The 23,932-nt window shown below is 41.2% G+C and overlaps 3 protein-coding genes across 4 annotated transcripts; 2 read left to right on the top strand and 1 right to left on the bottom strand.

Annotated features, from left to right (window-relative positions):
* Positions 1 to 1,180: 1,180 nt before the first annotated feature.
* cebpb (CCAAT enhancer binding protein beta) lies at positions 1,181 to 2,676 on the bottom strand. Its single transcript, XM_057830275.1, has one exon. The coding sequence runs from the start codon at positions 2,485 to 2,487 to the stop codon at positions 1,615 to 1,617; it is 873 nt and encodes a 290-aa protein (XP_057686258.1). The 5' UTR covers positions 2,488 to 2,676; the 3' UTR covers positions 1,181 to 1,614.
* A 2,207-nt stretch (positions 2,677 to 4,883) lies between these two features.
* peds1 (plasmanylethanolamine desaturase 1) lies at positions 4,884 to 16,491 on the top strand. Its single transcript, XM_057830276.1, has 6 exons — positions 4,884 to 5,106; positions 8,857 to 8,976; positions 9,058 to 9,149; positions 9,236 to 9,380; positions 11,259 to 11,471; positions 13,279 to 16,491. Exons 1-6 carry the CDS (start codon positions 4,971 to 4,973, stop codon positions 13,398 to 13,400), a joined length of 828 nt encoding a protein of 275 aa, XP_057686259.1. The 5' UTR covers positions 4,884 to 4,970; the 3' UTR covers positions 13,401 to 16,491.
* A 277-nt stretch (positions 16,492 to 16,768) lies between these two features.
* On the top strand, positions 16,769 to 20,961 carry LOC130912300 (ubiquitin-conjugating enzyme E2 variant 1-like). 2 transcript variants are annotated; one of them, XM_057830293.1, is made up of 4 exons: positions 16,769 to 16,900; positions 20,086 to 20,234; positions 20,345 to 20,470; positions 20,544 to 20,961. In XM_057830293.1, the coding sequence occupies exons 1-4, from the start codon at positions 16,879 to 16,881 to the stop codon at positions 20,688 to 20,690; spliced, it is 444 nt and encodes a 147-aa protein (XP_057686276.1). In that variant the 5' UTR covers positions 16,769 to 16,878; the 3' UTR covers positions 20,691 to 20,961. The 2 variants fall into 2 exon arrangements, with proteins under 2 accessions (XP_057686276.1, XP_057686277.1); XM_057830294.1 differs by having other exon boundaries at positions 16,900 to 17,006.
* The last annotated feature ends 2,971 nt before the right edge of the window (positions 20,962 to 23,932 follow it).

Here is a 23,932-nt window from a genome sequence, read left to right as displayed (position 1 = left end):
TTGAAAAACGAGCAGAGGTGGTTTTTCCTCTCTGCTGCCTTTCAAGTTGTCAACGCTCCCCACCCGGAATTGTCCCAGATGACCTCCGCATCCCAGCACAGATATCATGGCAGATATTGTACAGGTCGTCACCTTGCAAAACTGTTACTACTACAACCTAAAGCAAGTATTTATCCACAATGCTTGCTATCCATGTACTACTACAATCCTTGCCCTGACCAGGAAGACAAATCCCTGCACTAGTAATAGGGTTGTCTTCATAATTATATTTTCTCACTACTATTTGTTAGGGTGAGTGAGTCGTAACACTATTGCTACTTCTGGCATGGTTCCACTATATGTTTATTAGTACAATTCTAATGTCACTTTTGGTCGGACCAAGTTGTCAACTAGTACAGTTTTGCCTCACCACTAACAGTTAGTTGTTCTACTAGTATGTTATAGCTGTCTTACTAGAGACGAGTTGAGCTGTATGTCAAAGACATTGAATAAAATTGTATGCCAAAAGTGGTGCTGGTAAGATAAGCTGTCCTACTAGTCATTTTACAATTGTGCTGAACTGTTGTACTCCAAAGAGTGAACTTCTACGTGAATTTTAAGCATTGGCAAGAATTTTCCAAAATCTTTGCAGAGGATTAGGAATGTCCATGCTTCTAAAGTGTGACCTGAGCTAGCAACGAGGTTAGTTGCTCATTAATTTGCCCGCAACCTTGAACCCCCCCGTGGCGGGCCAGTGGACCCAGCAGACTATTGACAGAGCCGTGTGCTGCAGATAAAGCCGACATTTCTGCTTTTTATGTGCTGTTCTCAGCATTATTGCCGCCGGCCCAAAACGGCAAAGATCTCAGGACATTTGTGGCAAATCAGTTTGTTCCGTAAGACACGGACACATGCCACAAAAATGTTGCAGCAGCTATTTCTACAGCCAAGAGTCACGGCTCACTATATGCAAATTTATTGTTGGCATCATATATCCTAAAAAAAAACATGACAATGTAGTCATTAAACAAACGGATATGTCATTTATTCAGACATCTCCATGTTGTTGTTTTTTTAATTAGGAAACGGTGCTTGAATTTTTCAGTTTTTCCAAAAGGTGGCAGACAGACAAGATCTCTCCTGACCCCCCCCCCCCCCCCAAAAAAAAAGACTCATCAGAAATAAAGATGTGCCAGTGAAATTGTTTAGACCAAAGTAGAAATTGTTTTAATTCCATAAAATATCAAGTACAATTAATACATTTCACATCGTTGATATTAAATAATTCCACTTATTTCATCCGTTGCCTGTGTTATTACCAAGAGTTGCATCATTTCACTGCAGCACAACTCTTCGCTTGACAAGCAGCCTCTGCTCCACTTCGACATATTCACGTGGAAATTGGCCAATCGCATGTAATTTGCTCGAGCCTGCACACAAATACTGCATATGCACAATTAGACGCGTAGAAGAGTGTTGCGCAATCCGTGCAATAGCCACTTCTTCGGAAGAGTCTGATTGTAAAGTGTCCTTGTAAACTGATCGCAAGTCACCCCCCTCAATAGTCATTTCTCCTAGCAAGGTCTCGTCTCGAGTCCGCGGAGGGGGCGAGGCTCGGGAGCAAGCCCGAGGCGTTTAACACTGTCCGGTGGCCGAGAGCAGGTTGCGCAGGGTGGCCAGCTCCCTGGACAGCTGCTCTACTCTCTTCTGTAAACGATCGTTCTCAGCCGCCAGTTCTAACACTTTGTGCTGCGTCTCCAAGTTGCGCATTTTGGCTTTGTCGCGGCTCTTCCGCACGGCCAAGTTGTTCCTCTCGCGCCTCTGCCGGTACTCGTCGCTGTCCTTGTCCAGGCGCTTTTTAGTCTTGCCGCCGGAGAGCTTGGTCCCGTGCGACGGGGACCTCGGGGACCTGCCCTGAGTGGCCGGCGCGGGGGTTCCGGGCGGGCTGGAGCAAGTGGACGACGCCGTGGAGATGTTGCCTACGCTGCTCCCGGTAGACTGGTACTGCAGGTAGGGGCGCATGTCGAAAGCGGACGAGCCGTTGTCCATCTTGGCGTCCTCCTGGTTGCTGTCGTCTCTAGAGGCGCGGTAGCGGACCAGCTCAGAGGCGAGCACACTGTCCACGCGCGTCTCCTGGAGGTCGCCGTAGCTCAACCCGTAGGGCGGACCCCGGGGGTCCCTCGGACCGTCTCTCTGAGCCGCCTCCAGCTCGTTGAGCAGCGTGTAGTTCTTAAAAGTGGCCGCTCTCTTGAGCTTGTTCTCGGCCAGAAAGTCGGAGAAGACGTCGCCCTGGGGAGGGTGCGAGTGCGCCGCCAGCTGCGGGCAGTGCACGGCGGCGGCGGCCGCCGGATCCAAGTAGACGCTAAAGTCGATCGCTCTCTCTCGCTCCTCGATGCCCAACTCCGTCATCGAGTCTCCGAGCCTCCAGTATGAGCCGCCCGGGTTGAGAATGCCGTCTCTCGCGTGGATAGCAAAGCCGCCCTCGTCGTAGAAACCGGCCACTTCCATGGATCTCAACACCCGAGCATGGAGGGCGCCCGAGTCGCTTTCTGCGAGTGTCGCAATTTTGCTTTTGTTTTGCCTCTGGCTGCGTACCTGTGAGTGAATTGCTCCCAGCCGCCCCTCGTCTGGCTCCAATACGTGTGTGCCGACAAGTTGTGCTCACTGTGGATTTGGAGGTTTGACAGGTCTTCCTGTCACGGGGGAAGTTTTATTGCAGGCGATGGGCGTGGCTTAACTGGCAGGTGTGTGACGTGTCCAAGGAGCGCGCTTGAAACACTTGCCCTGAACTCCATGCATTTTTATATATGTATTATTCCCAAACATTCCAATTTGAAGACATGCAGTCATTTAACATTAACGCTCAACTGGATACATGTTCGACTGCACACGCAGCGTCCACAAACAAGAAGTGTATTGGCACTTGTTGACGATCGCTCCCATCACGCCCTCTAAAGTCGATAATGGAAAATTTCACCAGGCGCTTCAAAGGATGCTGCGTAATTATGACGTCAGCACTAGCCGCAATTCCAGATTATCCCCCAAAACACGCACAAGCACGTACACGCGTAGTAGTCATTGAATTTTATTCACGCATATATGCTATTTAGTATTTATATCGTCGATGTTGTTTTTGTGTTCGTTTACAGTCTATACATTTTTCATAATTTCCTCTGATTTAGCTTTTTATAGCTATGCCTAATTTTATTATTTAAGATATTGACAACATTTTAGCATCTAAAATAGCAAATATTTGCATTTGTTCATAGAAATTGAAAAATGGACATAATATCGGGGGAAAAAAGTATTTTTTTTTTGGGTGGGCGGTCTCCTTAATGGCTGTGCATTGGTATTATATTATTCATAAATACTGTTATTGTTAGAATTAACTTGGTGAATGCTCATTTGTCATTAAAATTGAAAGCGCCAGACGTCCAATCCATTTTGACGTCGAGGGATAGCAGTGAATGACTAGCGCCGTCAGTGGCAGCCAATGAGTTAATTGTAGAAGCAGAATAGATAAATAATGCAATTTGTGAACATGGAAAACTAGTGTCAAAGGTTTGACTGTGTACCATGATACAAACTAATGAAAATAGGTAACCCGTTGTTTCTCAAGTTTAGTTGTGAAAGTTTTCATTTGAGCATTTGCTGCCACCTCGCGGCAAAAGAAAACATTTGGCAAACTCAAAATGAGGCTGTGAGGAAAAATCAAAACCCATATTTGACATAACAATCTCAGCGATTAAGCACTTAAAATAATGACTTCATTTCAGTTTACTCAGTGTGAAATCTGGTTTTCTAAAAGTAAGTTACCAGTTTTGGGGCAATGTGATTTCATATAGGAATGTTGCAAAACTGCAGGTTTTAAACTGATGGTTTGGAACTGCAAACACTAGCAGAGATTTTTAGAAATACTCTGACTCACTGGCTGTCATTCATGGCGCGAGACGTCCAATCTATTTTTGCCTAGGGAGGCTGGCAGTGAATGAACGTCCACAGCCAGTCCTCTTCAAATGAATTGGACATGTAACGCTGTTTGTGGGGGGCAATGAGTCAAATACTACAAATGTGTTTTTTTTTGTACTGTGTATTTCTCTCTCTCTCTCTCTCTCTCTCTCTCTCTCTCTCTCTCTCTCTCTCTCTCTCTCGCTCTCTCTCTCTCTCTCTCTCTCTCTCTCTCTCTCTCTCTCTCTCTCTCTCAAACAAACAAACTTGAGACAATTATTTTGTTGGCGATAATGACAAGGTATTTAAGTTTTTATTCATTTTGGTTTTAGTAATATTGTTATATTCAATATTTTATAAATGTATTTATAAACATATCGAAAAAATATAAAAACACTATAAAAAATACAATAACTGATAATATAGGATTCCTTTTTTTTAAAAAGTAATTTTCCCTGTAAATAGTCAAACTTAATTGTGGAATTTAGAAATAAATAATGAAAAACGTACCAGAGTCGAGTATGTAGTGTAAACTTAAAATTTACGGATATGTTATACGAATAATTTATTTGCTGTCGAAAATGGCCTTGACGTTAATCTCATACAAAAAAATGATTCTGTCTATGGAACGATGCAGTCACTGCTTTGCATTACATAGTGACGTTACTTCAAATCAGGAAACATTATGGTTTATGTTGCTCTGTTTCAAGAAGTTTGGCGAGTTCTCATCAATACGTCAGTGACGCTTTCTCGCCATCTGCTGTCCAGCATTATGTATAACAAATGTTGTGGGGAGGGCCAGTGGCTCCCCAAAACGGTTCGGGTGGGGTCATGCGTAACCAGGAAGCACTTTCCCCTTCTCGTAACGCCATTGGTCAGATGCCGACACCCTTGCGCGTGACAATTGGCCGCCGGCCTCGGTGTCTCGCACTTCATTGGTTTAAATCGCTCGTCTCGTTGTGGGCTGAGAAGTTGACGTTTTCGTTGGTTCCTGACGAGGAGCACGCAAACCCAACTGAAGGGGCTGGGCCCAAAGTGGAGAAATGGCGAGAATGGTGGACGGGAGCGGCTGTGGAGAGGAATTACAGAACCCCGAGCGGCATGGACCCGGCCGGGGCGCGGCCAGGTGGGGGCCACAGCACGCCGGCGCACGAGAATTGGCCACTTTATATTCCCCAGGTGAGTAAGTCGATCCGTGCGCCTCCTTGCGCCTCAATACTAGCGTTGTTGCTCCGGTGCAAGTGCCCACCCGGACTGTAACATAGCACCGGGTCTTATGTACTCTGCGGGAGTTACCGAGTCACGCGTCGAGTACTATGAACACGAAGAAGACGACTAAATAAGCGGATCCGTAGATGTTATACTGACCGACGTCGACATGGCAGTGCTCGTTCGTTGCACAATGAGAATCACGTGAGGCATGCAATATGGTTTTGAGTCGCCGTTTGTTGCCTTTGAATTTTAAACAAGAATAAGCTGTAGTTACACCACATGAGTAAAGTAAGGACACAAAGTCCACCAAAAGCCTTGCGGGAATTCGATGAGCATCTGATGTTGATTTCCGTTTTGCAGTTTGAACTCGTCGTGAGCCACTTATTAATTGGCTGCTTGTCACTCTGAACCAGCAGACGCTCATGGGGCCAGACAGATGACCGTTATGTCATTACGTCGAGATTGGAAGTGGTTACCAACTAGGGCTGCAGCTATCGAATATTTTAATAATCGAGTAACTGACTGAAAATTCTATCGATTAATTGAGTAATCGGATGAAATTTTTTTTTTTTTAGGTAAAGAGCAATTATAAATATACATGAGAAAACAAGACATTTCATCCAGTATTGAACCATTTTCAGTCAATGTCTTTATTTTCAATGCACATTGTTGAAAACAGCCAACAATTGCATCTCAGATGTGACTAGAATAGAAAAGATTAATTAAAATTAAAATGAATTAAAATAAATGAAAATTCACTGTTTTCACTCAAAAAACTTATGGATCTTATAAAATAAAATATATATGTATATATATTTCTTACCTAAAAATGTCATAACGCTTGAGAACACACATCACTTAATTTAGGTGTTTTCTCCACGTGTTTCAATTGAATTTCCATTTGTGTCAAGCTATTTTTAAGTTCTAGTTAGGTTTTAAGTTAGTCTAAACCAGGTGTCAGCAACCTTTTTGGTGTGGCGTGCCACTTTCAAATTTTCTTGTCAATCAGTGTGCCACACCAAGATTAATGACGCACATCTGAATTTTTATATCCAACAGAGCTGTAATTTTACTCCAAAGAAAACAACGTGAACATACGTTGAAATCTTACAACTACCATTCTTTATCAAATAACTGAAAAATAAATGTATATTGTAGAAAATATCAAAACTTGAGCATCATCTTATGTAAACATATCACACACACAACCCAGCAAGAAAACGGGAACAAGCGTGATTCTCAGTGCAGGTCTCTCACAGTACAGAGCGGGCTGTTTTAACCTTCAAAGTCAGAACAGGCGACTACTTTGTCTTGTTCACTAACAGTGAATTCTATGCACAATTTTAGATTTTATATAACAAATACAAAAGATGCCTTAATGTGATCCCTGGCCCTGTTTTCCATGAATTTTCTTGTTTTGTCTCATAGTGGCGTTTGACACTTGTTGTGTGACACACACACAAAACGCTCTTGAGGCATAATGCACAGAGCTAGCGGAAGTAACCAGCCAACCAGTTGTTACCGGCATCCCCAAGGGGCCGCTGTCCCCGACAGTATGACCGGCTTACTAGTTAAGGGTGAGCAAAAGAGAGGCAGCGAAACAAGGTGTTGAGAGAGAGAGAGTTGTGCGAAGAGCGCAGTGAAAAGTGGCTGTGTCCCATGATGGTTTTAGTTTTGTTAATAAGTCTCCAGCAAAATGCAATCCAACGTGTCACTGTGTTTTTATACACATCACCACCTCTCTGAAGTAAGCACCGGGCGAATCGACGACAACAAGCCACGTTAATCGCCTGTCTACTACACACTACGGTGCAGAGTTGAAACCACTGCAATTACCAAAAAGTGCAATTGGTAACACTGTGTACTTCCGCCAGCTCTCTGATTGGTCGGCTTTGTGACACGTTAGTAGCGTGGGCTGAATTAAACGCGCAGAGAAAAAATCCGACAAGCGCAGGAATCGAGAAATAGAGGAAGAGCTGGAGGTGTGCTCAAAATCCATTATTGCTCGCATAAAACGCCACAGGCAGAGTGGGTGAGAGGGGCGCTCCCGTAAAGCCCCTAAATAACAGGGCGCGCAACTGAAAATGCCTTGATTTCCGGTAAAAAGGCGCATTGTAAATGGGCTCGCTTCCGCTATCCAAGCAGCTAAACATGAAAAGGTTCACACTCCGGATGTTTTCAGTAAATGGTAAATGGTGTTATACTTATTTATAAAATGTCTCTCTTTCCTTTTTTGTGAGACTAAAACAATGAAAAAATACATGCAATCAGCAACAATGCTGCAAATAACAAAAATGCCATCCATATATGCAAACACAATTAGCCTGTATTCAGTAGTTCTTAATTAGAAATATCAAACACATTTCCCCTCAAACATGCAACCTAAAGACAATATAAAGAGTGAAATTCTCAATTTGACAACAAAATACTCAGACGTTGCTCTAACAAACACAAATGCCACAGAAGTTGTGAGAGTGGAGCTGCCATGTAACACACTGAATCACATTTGAAGAACTTCCTATTTGCATTTTTCTTCTACTGTTTTAGAACCAATAAATAAAACGGCCACAAGATGGGGCGCTTCAGCAACTGATAAAGATACAACTGACAATAAACATAACACGCATTTTTTTTGGTTTGTTTTTGTTTAGCCATGCGCTCGCGTGTCACTGGTTAACCCTTCGCGTGCCAGTGCTGACACGCGTGTCATAGGTTGCCGACCCCTGGTCTAAACTGTAAGTCCTGAGAGGATTTTGAGTTTTTGCAGTCTTCAAAATAAATGTAGGATACCTGCTCTATTGTAGCACATTAAGGACCAGTGCTATTTGTTTTTTTTACCCAGTAATGACTACTGAGCTAAAATTTACAGTTAGCATTATTGTTTTTATTTTACACCCTCATCTCTCTAGAGCACTATGTTTTCACAGATTAAATAAAGCCTGTATGTAAGACATGTTAGCCACGCATCGACAGTGGTCATAATTAATACAAACCTAGCCCTATGCAGGGCTAACCTGACGTGAGCGAGTGAAAGTAACGTTAATCTTATTTATTAGCGCTGAGAAGTCTACTGCTTTAAGATGCCGGCTGTTTACTAACGCCTCTGTCAGGCAAACTAATCTGTCATTTCACATCTAGTTCTAAATCCATGTGATATCTATGAAACGCATCAGACGCTACCTGCTACCATCGTAGCATCATGCGGGCCTAGTTTTTGCAACATCGGCGTAGTTTGTAGCGGCTGTCGGCTGCACTAAGGTTTTTTTTTTTTTGATTGCTTCTTCCTCAACGCACGTGACGTCAGCACGTTGTCCCGCTTTAAAAGTAGTCCGCTCAAAACATGATGCTTGGAGCTGGCAAATTTAAACGATTCCTCGAGGTGAATAAAATTACTCGGATCAGTTTTTAAACTCGAGGTACTACAGTTGCTCGAGTATTTGTTTCAGCTCTATTACCAACCTTTGGCTGATGACTTGGAGGGATTGTTGTCAAGTTCGGTTAGGCAACACTTGTAGATACTCGGCGCCTGACTTCGGACTTTTCGATATATGAGCCGTTGTTTGGACAATTTGAGATAAGAGCTATGTTTGGCTCACTTCAAGACAGCTAGTTTGTGTTCCAAGCATTGTCACAAAGGACCTCATCTCCCGTTGCAAAGCCCCTTGTATCACAAAAGTGCTCTAAACGGACCTGCCGTTTGACTTTGTGTTCTTGAAGGCAAAAGATGCCAGGAATGGACAAGTGTCCTCCTCTGCTTCTCTCTCATGGCCTTCAATTTCGTTCACCTCCTTGCCAATTTCCACTTCGGACATTTGTGGTCCATCCTGTTGGGTATTGGTAAGTACTGATTTCGCAAACGCGTGCATGGAAGTGACACCATAATAAATTACTTTTATTTTTCCAAACCCCAATGTGTAGCGGCAGGAATCCTAACCGCAGACTTTGCGTCTGGGCTCGTCCACTGGGGGGCTGACACGTGGGGATCGGTGGATCTACCCATATTTGGAAAGGTAGTCTCAACAGTATTGTTTTTTTTCCCGTCTGGAGATTTTTTTAAAAATCTGTATTGACACGCAGCGTGTTATATTGTACATAGGCCTTTATCCGACCCTTCAGAGAGCACCACATTGACCCCACGGCCATCACCCGTCATGACTTCATTGAGACCAACGGCGACAACTGCATGTTGACCATCGTCCCGCTTGCCAACATGGCCTTTAACTTTCTCACCCTCTCCCCAGGTAACTTTACTTCAAGGCGTGGGCTGATATCAGATTCTGAGTGTAAAATAACCTTTAGAAAATAATAACAGAACCGAAATTCAAGTTTTAATATATATTAATGTGTAAAATCAGTGTTTAAAAGCACTTTTATTATTTATGGTGTCTTTTAAAATCTACCTGATGCCTGCAGGCAACATGTTGGTAATCCCTGCTCTACAGATGTAAAACCAGCAGAAGTGTGCCGCAGCCCTCTACTGGCTAAGTCGTTGCCTACAGCAGGGGTCCCCAACCTTTTTTTTCACGGACCGGTGTTCTGTCAAATTTTGCAGCCTTATAAAATTTTGCTCCCAAAGCTTTTGTGAAGGTGAAAAAGCCCTCTTTTATATTCAGTTGGACTCTCAATGTTATCCAACGGTGCTAAAAAACTATTTACATCATAAACATACTTGTGCAACACGAAAATGGCGTAAATTAATGCTTAACGACACGGCAACTATGTTAAGTGAGGGAGCTGCGTGCAGTTGTTGTGTGCAGCTAACATGGCAAACGTAAGTTAGTATTCCTTTCTTTAAAGAAAGTTTGTAGTGTGTACTTTGGAATCGCTGCATTTGCTGCCATTTTTAACGTTACGTGCATGCAAAATTTGTCAGAACACCGGCAATGTGCGGCAGAAAAGTACAGCAAACATAAAATAACTTTTGTTTTCAGCCCCGTTGTGTTAAGTGCAGGGAAAATATAACTCACCCGCTGAATCAGTGGGAGGCCTGAGCTTATTTTGTTTAGACGAGATGGTCCCATCAATGTGTGATGGTAAAGTGAGAGAAGCCCGCTTCACAAAGATGCAATGTTGGAAATTGTAGCACGGTTTTCAGTGCCCTCTTAGCGATGTCAGGATATTTCGGAATGACTTTAATCCAGAACCTCGGTAGAGTTGTTGTCTCAAATGTACGTTTAAGGTCGCCGTCATTTGTGATCTCTACAAATTGATCCTCCTGTTGCACTTACATGCTCAAATCACTCGGTTTATTCACAAACGGGTCACAAATCCACTCCTTCGCAGTTTGTGGGTCTTTAGTGATTGGGAAGCAATGTAGATTTTGTTTTCTTCGAGGTTGTAGGCTCATCTTCTGACTCGTCAGGTGCCCATTTACCCATAAAAAATCTGTCCAAAGACGTCTGTTTTTCAGTCGTTCTAGTGTGGGGGCTAATTATTTCCGGGAACAAATGTGATTTGCCCGCCATACGTCAGACATTATTGTCGAGGACAAGCGCACATAAATATACAAAACAAGATGTACTGCTAGCAGTCCAATAAATGGATTTCTATGACGACATTCCATCCTATAGTATTATATCTAGAGTAGACAGGGATACTGGTGTGTTAAGGGGCACAGGCTAAAGTTAATTTGGCCATTATGCAGTCGTTAATTAATTATGATTTCTTTTGCGGCCCAGTACCAAATGCGCCACGGACCGGTATCGGTCCGCGGCCCAGCAGTTGGAGACCACTGGCCTACAGGCAACACGGGCACCAATAACTCCATGTGCTGTGCGTGCATGGCCTCTACTGGTTAACTAGTAACCTACAGGCACCAATATATCCGCAATTCATTAATCAAGCCTGATACAAAAGAAGAAAAAACATATGAATAACTGGGCTCAGAGGAGCAGTAGATATTGGCCCGTGATACGAAGCTACAGAGTTTCAAGATGATCATTTCACGAATGGCAGAGTAAGATTAGTGTCGATAAGAAGAACAACAACCTGAGTTGTGTAAAACTAGACAAGAAATAGATGATAACTTTTTGAAACCTCAGTATACCTTCAAAGCAATAATCGCCCTATGCCTATTTATTTCTTTAATGAACCTTATTCCGTCTCCCTTTTAATCTTAGCCGAGATCTACCATCTGTACCCGTGGTACTGCTACCTGTTTGCGCTGGGCATATTTGTGACCCTCACCAACCAAATCCACAAATGGTCCCACACCTACTTTGGCCTCCCGCGTTGGGTGGTCTTCCTGCAGGACTGCCACATCATCCTTCCACGCAAGCACCACCGCATCCATCACGTCTCCCCTCATGAAACCTACTTCTGCATCACCACAGGTTGGCCTTCTCGTGCTCATTTTATCTTTCAACTGACGTCCAATTCATTTTGACAGGGAGAGGCTGGCTCCCCTCCCTATCAAAATGAATTGGACGTCCAGCACCGTCAGTGTCAACAAATGAGTTTGTAATGGTGAAGATACTTGTACAGTGGGGCAAATAAGTATTTAGTCAACCACTAATTTTGCAAGTTCTCCCACTTGAACATATTAGAGAGGCCTGTAATTGTCAATATGGGTAAACCTCAACCATGAGAGACAGAATGTGGAAAATAAAACCCAGAAAATCACATTGTTTGATTTTTAAAGAATTTATTTGCAAATCATGGTGGAAAATAAGTATTTGGTCATTACCAAAAGTTCATCTCAATACTTTGTTATGTACCCTTTGTTGGCAATAGCGGTGGCCAAACGTTTTCTGTAACTCTTCACAAGCTTTTCACAAACTGTTGCTGGCATTTTGGCCCATTCCTCCATGCAGATATCCTCTAGAGCAGTGATGTTTTGGGGCTGTTGTTGGGCAACACGGACTTTCAACTTCCTCCTCACACTGTGGCGTCAAAATGATAACAAGAACGGTGAGCAAAAATTCCAGAACCACACAGGGGGGACCTAGTGAATGACCTCCAGAGAGCTGGGACCACAGTAACAAAGGCTACTATCAGTAACACAATGTGCCGCCAGGGACTCAAATCCTGCACTGCCAGACGTGTCCCCCTGCTGAAGAAAGTACACGTCCAGGCCCGTCTGCGGTTCGCTAGAGAGCATTTTGATGATCCAGAAGAGGACTGGTAAAATGTGTTATGGTCAGACGAAACCAAAATAGAACTTTTTGGTAGAAACGCAGGTTCTCGTGTTTGGAGGAAAAAGAATACTGAATTGCACCATACCCACTGTGAAGCATGGGGGTGGAAACATCATGCTTTGGAGCTGTTTTTCTGCAAAGGGACCAGGACGACTGATCTGTGTAAAGGAAAGAATGAATGGGGCCAGAGATTTGAGTGAAAATCTCTCCTTCCATCAGCAAGGGCATTGAAGATGAGGGTCTTTCAGCATGGCAATGATCCCAAACACAGAGCCAGGGCAACAAAGGAGTGGCTTCGTAAGAAGCATTTCAACGTCATGGAGTGGCTTAGCCAGTCTCCAGATCTCAACCCCATAGAAAATCTGTGGAGGGAGTTGAAAGTCCATGTTGCCCAACGACAGCCCCAAAATATCACTGCTCTAGAGGAGATCTGCAAAGAGGAATGGGCCAAAATACCAGCAACAGTGTGTGAAAAGCTTGTGAAGAGTTACAGAAAACGTTTGGCCTCTGTTATTGCCAACAAAGGGTACATAACAAAGTATTGAGATGAACTTTTGGTATTGACCAAATACTTATTTTCCACCATGATTTGCAAATAAATTGTTTAAAAATCAAACAATGTGATTTTCTGTTGTTGTTTTTTTTCACATTCTGTCTCTCATGGTTGAGGTTTACCCATGTTGACAATTACAGGCCTCTAATATTTTCAAGTGGGAGAACTTGCACAATTAGTGGTTGACTAAATACTTATTTGCCCCACTGTATTTGTCACTTAATTGACTTGGCTAGAAGTGCGAGAACGAGTAGTTGGTGGTGGTCAGAGGCCAGATGGTGCAAATCGACTGCTTTGCTTCCGTCAGTCTTCCCCATGGCTGCTGTGGCTACAATAGTAGCTTATCACCACTTAGTATGAAGTGAATGAAAAACGCAATGTAAAGTACCTTTGACTGTTATGAAAATCCCCATTTGAATCCAATGCATTATTGTTTATATTGTCATGCAGGTTGGCTCAACTACCCCCTGGAGAAGTTAGGCTTCTGGAAGAACCTGGAAGATCTTATCCAGGGAGTCACTGGAGAGAAGCCCCGGGCTGATGACCTCAAATGGGCTCATAAAGTCAAGTAATACCGCAGGCTAACTTCGCCCTACCTCAAGAAGAACCCCCTTAACCCTTCACCCACACTGTTTTGCCTCTCCGTAATCTACACAAAGGCAAACTAACAAATTCAGATGCCATAGCTTTAACTCTTGCACATTTTCAGTTTTTCAAGAGCATTTTTTTCCCCCCAATATTTTCAATGGAGGTCACTATTTCTTAATTGCAATATATTTTAGCTACAATAACTGCTCACTTTTTTGGACTTGTGAAAAACAAGATCAGATTACTTCCTATGGAGCTCATCGCAGAAAGGGACGGGGGGGTGTCCAGAATTATCCTCTGCAGGCTCGGCTGATCAGTTTTTATGGGGTCGCAGCCAATAGGAGGTCTACTTGATGCTCAAGTGCGAAATTCAAATGTTTATGGTGGAGACAAACCAGCACACTGAACCTGAAGCAACTTTGATAGCAAAAGAACAAAGTGATGAATAATTTCTGTTACATTTGTTGACCTGGCACTATTACAGCTGCACAGCATTTTAACATGTCAGTCTGGTGTCGGAACAGTATTCATATTAACCGTTAACACCAGAGTCTTAACAACTGGTAGAAAACAAAAACGTGAAAAAAATCAAAGTGTGGTTTAATGAGAAATCCTCTTTGTTGCAATGAGAATTCCATTCCCACACAAAATTAGAATTTGCAGAAGAATCTAATTTCAAATCTGATGACTGACCCCTTGTAAAATGTAACACAGCTGCTCAAAAGTGGATTTTTTTTCTTTATCAAATTTAAATGTGTACTTTTAAAAATTCATTTGTGTGAAAAATAGTGAAAGCTGTACTGGAGTGCATTATATTAATAGTTGTGTCTTATATTTAAACAGGTGAATCATTTAAACAAAACTCAATTCAGCGCCACAGAGACAAGATCAGGGGAAAAAAAAAAGGATTAACTTATTGGCTGCTAAATGGATTGGATTTCTGTCAGCGTGATTAGGAGCCAATGAAATGTTTTTATTTAACAAAAAAACGAACAAATTAATCTTGTTTTCAACAAGGAGACGTCAAGCCGCCGTGATGAGTCGCATCCGATTGTACCTAATGTAGTGGCCTGTGCGTGCAAGGTTCTGTCAGGTACGTCGTCCATTTTGTCAAGCTGCCTTACACACGCTACACATCGTTCGTATCTTTCGCAGAACTATGACGTCATTCAGTCTTGAAAAAGTCTTGGTGTTACTCACAGATGCTCCCGTCGCCATCACCTTTTGTACGGTGTGGAGTACCTCACTGACGTTTAAAAGGGCTTCGTCACTGGTGGGAAGCTTTTTTCGTTCGGTTTCTTTAGTGACGCTTTCGTCAGTAATTTGTAAGCGTGTTGTAAAGCAAATGACTATGCAGTGTAACTTCATGTCTTAACTCGTCTGATTCAAATGCCTTTCTTTATCGGAATGAAGCGTTAATAGTTGGGCACTGTTATGGAAGAGGGATGCTTCCCCTTTAATTTGTCAAATAAAGCCGTTTGTTGAATCCGATTGGCGGTGTTTCCAAAAGCATGTCTAGGGATTGAACTACCTACATCAGCCGTCTTCATTCCAAGGAGCTCGAGCTGTAATTGTCCTGACACTTCTGCTTGTAAAAAGATAGGAACATCTTTTTATAAGATGTCATATTCCACTATTTGAATCCTTCATACTTGATTATGTTGAATTTAGGGTTGCAATTTATTAAAACAGGGTTTCCCAAACTTTTTTTTTTTTGGGGGTGGGGGGTGGGGGGTGGTAAGAAAAGGGTCATTACCAGAAAAAGGAGGAACACTGCAATAATTATCTTGATTTACTTACTCAGTATGAAATGTAGGCTAATGTAGTTATTATTGGAAGAGCATAGCCATGCTTACAAAAAATTCCCTATTCAGCATTTGATGGTTTTACTTTACTGTGTCCCTTAGTATTTGTTTAACTAGACAACAGAAAGCAATAAGAAATGGACTATTTTTTTCTGCAGATTTTTTTTTTTTTTAATTCTTTGAATGTAATTATCTTTGTCTTGTGTTGTAATTTGGTACTGTTAAAAAATATACTCAGCAAAAATCCCGGGGTTTGGGCAAAGCCTGATATTGGCCAATTACATTTTAATGACAAAGTTTGTCATTAAAAAGATGGAAAAAAGAAATTTTATAAATCGCCACAGCACCCTGATTTCTCACGTCAGACTAATAAGAACTGCCGCAGTGGTTTGGAATCACTATATTGAAAATGTTTCCATTCATAATAGCATTCAGTTTGTATTTGAAATCTTTATAAGTGGCCATATTTAAAGTACACAGGTTTAATGTTGATTCTTTAGATTAGGTTAACAGCAAAAACAACATACTATATAATATGTCACGCTTGTAAAGTGAGGAGGAGCAGCTTTGTGTGCAGTAAATAGACGACGTCGCTTCATGCCATGTGTGCTTCGCGCTCATTTTGTGATGCGGCGCCATTCGGGCTGATGGTATTTTGGTTGCTTGGTTCAACACTTAAGAGGTGTATTGCTTTGTTTTGTGATGACATTTGAAGGGAATTTGGTGTTAATATGCTGCTACAAACATTAACGGTTAATGACATCACAAAACATTGTCACATATTTGACTTAAAATGGGATTTTCGATGCCAGTTGTTGTTAGGATTTTGGATAACTTTCAAGCACTTTGAGAACAATTAGTCTCAAAATGACACGCTTCTAAGGCAGCGTGTTATTGAGCCTTTGATGGGTGTTATTTTTTTTGTGTTTAAATCATGTGCACCCTCTGGATTTTGTTTAAATTGTTGTTAGGAGATAGGTCAATCATCAGTGGTATATTTTCACATGCTTTCTTCATAAGACTTTTGTCAAGTTGCTTGGGTATTGAATTGCCTAATTTGTGCCCTGAATAGACTTACTGTAATTTCTGTCAGCTAAATGGTAAAACACTTTAATGACTGATTTTGCCATTTGTCTGTGGCAAGGCAAGTTTTGGATATCACAATAATATACCTTGATGCCTTTTTGTTGTCTCCCATTAGGGAGATGTACAATGTGTATATTGTATTAAACTGTTTATAATTCAACTAAATAAAAGTTCAGTACTTATACCAGTTTCTCTTGATTCTTTCACATAGCAGGCAACACTTCGTAAAAATCAGTGTATGAAACTTCAAACAGAACCAAGCTACGGCAAAATGAGTAGGACAAAATACAACATTTCCCTTCAAGACGTTTTTTGTCGCCCACAAGCAAAATCCGACTATTTAAGTAAAGACTCGCATGTAAACGAGTTAATGTGATCGTACTGAACACGAATATTAATAAAAATATTGAAATTACTGTTAACAAACATGGAATCAATATAACTTCGTGACTAGAAGAAAAACCGTCCCCGAAGACGTAAGAGGGCGAGTATCCCAAACTCGGCAGCGTGCGCGGTCACGTGACGTCAACACGCTTCAGCTACGTGCGCGCCCCCGTCGTGCACCATCAACATGGCGCTCGCCGCCGTATCAGGTAAATACTCGATAACGGAACAAATAGATACCGCCAAGTTTAGAAAAACAGACATTTATCAGAACAATTTGGGTCCCCTAAACGAATTACGAGTCAACACGAGGAGGTTAGCTATTGTCTAATGTGTTTTTGTATTTGAATCAACAAGCTTTTACGTCGCCGGAGAATGAATTGAAAGTAACGGCATTAGCTTCATAAGCTACGTACCGTTTGAATTAAAGATGGACTAGTGTGACGGCTTCCAAACACAATTGGACCGACTTGAATACAGCCGGACTATGGACGACCACCCCCCGTGTATAACTCCCCATCTGCCTTCCGAATGGCGTTTATTCGAAATCGTCAATTCATGGCGTAGCTGTGGTTAGCTCAAAGGCCAAATTGCCTTTTGAGCTGTGAATCTTTCTAGCCACTTTGTTGCTGGGGTCGAGTTTAAGGGACAGGTGACTGAATGTTAAAAACTGGTGTGTAACTCTTACTGTGGAGACCAAATGGGAGAGCGAGGAAAAGCCGGCCGGCTCTTGCTTTTTAATCAGCATGCATGCAGAGCCGTCCTATCTCAATGGCACTGCAGAGGCCAAACCATGCGCTGCATGCAGTGTCCATATACTGTATTCTTCTAAACATATTTTTTCACTCATTTCCTCCCAGTGCCACAAAAATTGTACCATACAGTATTTGACGTATTTACTTTTCAGATCACCACTGATTTTTTTCCATTTACTACTTGGCTGCCATTGACGACGATAGACGTCCAAATCAATCAAACCGGGAGGGCTAGCAGCCATAGTTCACTGCCAGCTTTTCCCGGTTAAATTGGAATCTATTGCCATCAATGGCACGGGAATAACGATTATTCACATATCACGTGTCTATCGTGAGTTAATTTTTATTTTTTTCCCCAGACTGGCCGGAATCATAAGCGGAGTTTAAGGGGGGGGGCGCCCCGAAAAGTGTCATTGCATGTAATTGACTTTCCTATATAGCAATAAAGTAAACAACAAAAATGTATGAAATGAACAAAAAAAGATTTTTTATAATGGGTCAAAAATAGATCATGTGACTAGCACCTTAGACAGTCATTTGCTTTGCGTATTATTTAAAAAAAAAAAAGGGGGGGGGCAATTTTATTTTTCAAAAGATTTTTTTCTTTGTTTGAAATTTTTTTTATTTGTATCAACTTTTTTGGGGATTGAATGATTTAGACACAAACGTCCTACCCATAATATGGCCCGAACACAAAAAGGATTGCTAAAATAAAACTTTTTAAATTAAAAATTGTGTTCAAATGCAAATATCTCAAATATCTTTTAGCATTCAAAAACTTTTTTTCTACGATAGAATTTTTTTTTTTTTGATTGAAGTGATTTTTCGTCTGAATAGATTTTTTGTTTGAAGCATCTTATTTTTTGATTGAATAATAAAGACACAAATGTCCTAGCCAAAATGTGGCCCAAAAGCAAAACAACATTGCTTCAATCAAGAAAGTTGCTTCAATAAAAAAAAATGACTTCAATCAAAAAAAAAAAAAAAATCAAAGAAAAATAGCTTTCAAATGCATTTTTTTTTGTTTCAATTTTATTTTTGCATTCAAACACATTTTTCTTGATCGAATAAGGACACAAATTTACTTCCATATGAATCCAGGGGATACAATTTTTGACTGGGGTAACAACATTGGCACGACACCGGTGGGCGTACCATATTCAATGGATGACGATCTTCTAAGCAGCCTGATTTAGAATTCCCCTCAAGAATGATGGGAAACAAAAAACGTGCATTTTCAACTTGTTATTGTAAATATTCTCGTAAGTTAATTTAATTGCTGACACTGCGTTTTGGGGTCATCAACATGTTGTGCCCCCCCTGGCCCAAAAGTCAATCTCCGCCTATAGCCGAAATTGCAACTCTTACGTTATTCGTAGACGATTCAGAATGAAGTTTGGTAGCTATATTCTAGAGATGTATACGTATCGATCCTAAGAGCCCAAATTGTGATTAAAAAAAAAATTTTTTTTTTTGTCTTGGCCCTGTTTGGGGCTTATTAATTACATTTTTTCATTGTGGAATTAAAATTGCTGGTAATCCTTTACTTTGGGAACGATATGTATGGATGCCAGAGCCTGATTCATGATATTTTGTCTCAGGGCAGATAACTAATATTAACTAATTGTGGAATTAGTTGCTCCGCTGTTATTTGTGGAAGGATGAGAGTAAATAGTTGGTATATTCCATTCTATTTGTATGTGCATTGATCCTCATTTTATAAATTTTCAGGTCAGTTTAATTAGATTAATTGCGGTCTTAAAACTCCTAACCCTCTGTTATTCAAGGACTGATCACAATTAAATTTGTTATACTGTATTGTAGGGTTATATACGCATCAATTCTCAGAGTCCGCCTTTGAATTTTTTGTTTCGGAGCTGATTATTTACATTCATTAACTGTGGACTTGTGTCATTGTTGCGTTTGACTTCCGAGGTAACTGGTAGATGGAGCCAGGCAGTCGTAGTTAGTTTTGAACTTCTAATAAGAGTTCACAAGATTAAAAAAGCTGTGGGACCGCATTGCTTTGCTATGGAGGTAAACGGTAACATACCAGCCAATTAACAACTGTTTTGACAATTGATCATTTGTAGATATTGTTTTAATTAAAATGATCCAAATCTTTAGATTGTTAGCCTCTCCATAGCAAATGCTTTCAAAATGAGCCATTTGCAAATTTTGCTTTTACTGTACAAAAAAAGTTTCATTATTTTTTAAATTGTGGCGCAAACCAGCAACTGAATACCCAACATTGTATACATTTTTAAAAAATCGGAATAAACATGTAGTAATCGTCCTACTTATACATTCTTGAAAAAATAGACTGAGTTCCACCCCTAATTAGCTGTATCTCTCAATTTTTAAAATTTTGATTTTAGTGGGCATTATTTACATGAATAAAATAGGGAAATTATTTTTTTTCTCTGCGTTTTTTCTGGGAATAACAGAAGAATAGATAAAAAATGACAGTGTACACACCCCCAGCAACATGTGCCTCAACTTGACAGGTCCATTAGACCTGTAATAAAAAATAAGACCGTTTTCAAGACATATGGGAGTTTAATCAATGCTTGTACCATTCTTTTTTTCTTTTTTACTGCACAAAGTTTTGCCAACCCTGTTGATTTGCATGCCCACAGGAGTTAAAGTTCCTCGCAATTTCCGGCTACTCGAAGAGCTGGAGGAGGGACAAAAAGGCATGGGGGATGGGACAGTCAGCTGGGGTCTAGAGGACGACGAGGACATGACCTTAACCAGGTGGCGAGGTGTCATCCTCGGCCCTCCACGGGTAAGTGCCAACCGGGGGCGTTAACAATCCCCTAAAGCTCATTTTCTCTTCTTTTTGCCAAAATGTTCGCTCAATAAACCTTGATGCGTCTGACATGACCTCTTTTACAGACGAGCTATGAAAACAGGATGTACAATCTGAAGGTTGAATGCGGACCAGGGTACCCTGAGTCGCCACCATTTGTCAGATTTGTGACCAAGATAAACCTTAACGGCGTGCACACTTCTAATGGTGTGGTACGTAGTCCTTCGAGTGTCAGCACAACACAGTGTCTTTAAACATTATTTGGAGTTTTCTTTTTTTTTTTAGGTGGACATGCATGCAGTGACAGCACTGGCCAAGTGGCAGAACTCGTACAACATAAGGACGGTGCTGCTGGAGCTGCGGCGCCTCATGACCTGCAAGGAGAACATGAAGCTCCCTCAACCACCTGAGGGCCAAATCTACACCAACTGAGCCCGCGTTGCTACTTTTGCCTCCATTCAATTCCTTCTTCCTCCCTTCCTTTGTTGGCTAACTTCCCTTCATCACCTACGCATTCCATCAGTTGAGAGATTGAAAGCAGAGCTGAAAAGATACGAGCACACGCTCGTCATTCTGGGTGACTTCTTTTCTCTTCCAACATCGGATCACTCGCTTGTGATCATTTGAATACTGTACATCTTTTTTTTATGATTTGTGGAAAATTGCAGATTGTACAATAACATAAATAACCTGAAGAAGTGTACTTCGTTGTGTGTTGCTTTCTTGTAACGGAGAACTGTACTTGAACAGACGCACTCTGTGACAATTTTCTGACAAGTGTACTGTTTCATATTGTTAGAGTACATACATTCATTATACAGTGGGGAGAACAATTATTTAATACACTGCCGATTTTGCTGGTTTTCCCACTTGCAAGCCATGTAGAGGTCTGTAATTTGTATCATAAGTTCTCTTCAACTGTGAGGGACGGAATCTAATACAAAAATCCAGAAAATCACATTGTATAATTTTTAAATAATAAATTCGTATTTAACTGCATGAAATAAGTATTTGATACATTACCAACTAGCAAATATTTCGGCTCTTAGTTCTTATTTAAGAACCCCTCCTGTTCTCCACTCCTCCTGTTCTCCACTCATTACCGGAAGTAACTGCACCTGTTTGAACTTGTTACCTGTTCACTTGCTCAAACAAACAAACTCCAACCTCTCCACAATGGCCAAGACCAAAGAGCTGTGTAAGGACATCAGGGATAAAATAATAGACCTGCACAAGGCTGGGATGGGCTACATGAAAATAAGCAAGCAGCTTGGTGAGAAGGTAACAACTGTTGGAACGATTATTAGAAAATGGAAGAAGTTCAAGTTGACAGTCAATCTGCCTCGTTCTGGGGCTCCATGCAAGATCTCACCTCGTGGGGCATCACTGATCATGAGGAAGGTGAGGGATCAGCCCAGAACTACAATGCAGGACCTGGTCAATGACCTGAAGAGAGCTGGAACCACAGTCTCGAAGAAAACCATCGGAAAGTACACATTACGGCGTCATGGATTAAAATCCTACAGCGCATGCAAGGTCCTGCTGCTGAAGACAGTGCATGTCCAGACACGTCTGAAGTTTGCCACTGACTATCTGGATGATCCAGAGGAGCAATGGGAGAAGGTCATGTGGTCAGATGAGACCAAAATTGAACTTTTTGGTCTAAACTCGGCTCATCGTGTTTGGAGGCAAAAGAAGGATGAGTACAACCCCAAGAACACCATCCCAACCGTGAAACATGGAGGAGGAAACATTTTTTGGGGCTGCTTCTCTGCCAAGGGTACAGGACGACTGCACCGTATTGAGGGGCGGATGGATGGGGTTATGTATCGCCAGATCTTGCCTGACAACCTCCTTCCTTCAGTGAGAGCCCTAAAGATAGGTCGTGGCTGGGTCTTCCAGCATGACAACGACCCAAAGCACACAGCCAAGGCAACTAAAGAGTGGCTCCGTAAGAAGCATCTTAAGGTCCTGGAGTGGCCTAGCCAGTCACCAGATCTGAACCTGATAGAAAATCTATGGAGGGAGCTGAAAGTCTGTGTTGCCCGGCAGCAGCCCTGAAACCTGAAAGCTCTGGAGAAGATCTGCATGGAGGAGTGGGCCAAAATCCCTGCTGCAGTGTGTGCAAACCTTGTCAAGGACGGCAGGAAACGTTTAGTATCTGTAATAGCAAACAAAGGTTTTTGTACCAAATATTAAGTTCGATTTTTCTGATGTATCAAATACTTATTTCATACAATTAAATGCAAATTTATTATTTAAAAATCATACAACGTGATTTTCTGTTTTTTTTTTTTTTTTGTATTAGATTCCGTCCCTCACAGTTGAAGATAACTTATGATACAAATTACAGACCTCTACATGCTTTGCAAAACCAGCAAAATCGCCAGTGTATCAAATACTTGTTCTCCCCATTGTATGTGATGCCGTGCATAGCAGCCTGCTGTAATCCAATCATGTCTGCTTTAAACATCAATTAGATGACTTGTCAACTGGTTAGTCTCCTCTCTGTGTCATTGAATTACACTTTGCGGGCTGTGGCATGGTTGAGCAACGCTGTGGTTAGTCTAGTGTACTTTACATTGTCTTTCTAAATGCTTTCAGCTGCGTGCTGTAAATGAGCCTTAATTAGGCCAGTAGTGAGGACATTCAGGCTTTATAGCCGCATTGTGAATGGTAGCAGCGCACAAACACTGGCAATAAAATAAGGCAGGGTAAGTTTGGGAGTTAACTTTTAGGTAATTTACCAAACAATTCTTTTAATTGTGCATTCAATCAAAAACGCAAAGAATGAAATGGTGACCATGTAAAAAGTGAATGAACAAATGTAGTTTTACATGTTAAATGATTTTTTAAAAACTCTAATCTTGCTGTCATTTAATATTTTTATAGTTTTTATATCATAGTTATTTTCATCCAAAATAAAGCATTAGGGAACACCCACTGTTTCCCCCCAGCAATTCTGGGTGTGACATCACAACCATAATTCATGATCATTCCTAGCATTCTAGTGCTGCGCTATTACATATTGACAGAACGGTCATATAGCAACAACAGAATAGAAAGCCTATGGATATCATGCTAGCAAACTAAATATTTGCGGCTCATTCTGGATGTGACATCTTTTTGGAGATATTTTTAGTGGCCAGGCAAAGGCAATGGTGGCCCTGAATTACCCAACACAACAGCAAATCGAAAAATCGAAATAAAACGGCAAATTGAAAACAAACAATAGCAAATGAAAAAACGACGGCAAAATAAAAAACAAAACGGCAAATCACATAACAAAAAAAACAACAAAAAAAAAACAACAACAACAACATAACATAACAACAAAGAAAACAAATCACATAACACCCCCCCCCCCCCAAAAAAAAACACAGCATGAAAAATAGATAAAAGATAAATTAAAAAAATGAAATTACATCAAGGAACCAGAAGAGGTAGGTACCAGTAAAAAAAAAAAAAAAATCAACTCATTGCTGATTGGACGAATCCACTTGTCATTTTTTTTTCTTATGTAATTTGTCGTTTTTTAATTTGTTTTGTTATTTGATTTGCCATTGTGTTTTTAATTCGTTTTTTTGTTATGTGATTTTATCTTTTGTTTTTGAATTTGCCATTGTGTTTATTGATTTGCCGCTGTTTGGCACTTCAGGGCCACCGTAAAAGGC

The sequence above is a fragment of the Corythoichthys intestinalis genome, chromosome 2 (genome assembly GCF_030265065.1).
Source record: "Corythoichthys intestinalis isolate RoL2023-P3 chromosome 2, ASM3026506v1, whole genome shotgun sequence".
Lineage (NCBI taxonomy): Eukaryota > Metazoa > Chordata > Actinopteri > Syngnathiformes > Syngnathidae > Corythoichthys > Corythoichthys intestinalis.
This window is presented reverse-complemented; position numbering and strand designations above follow the sequence as displayed.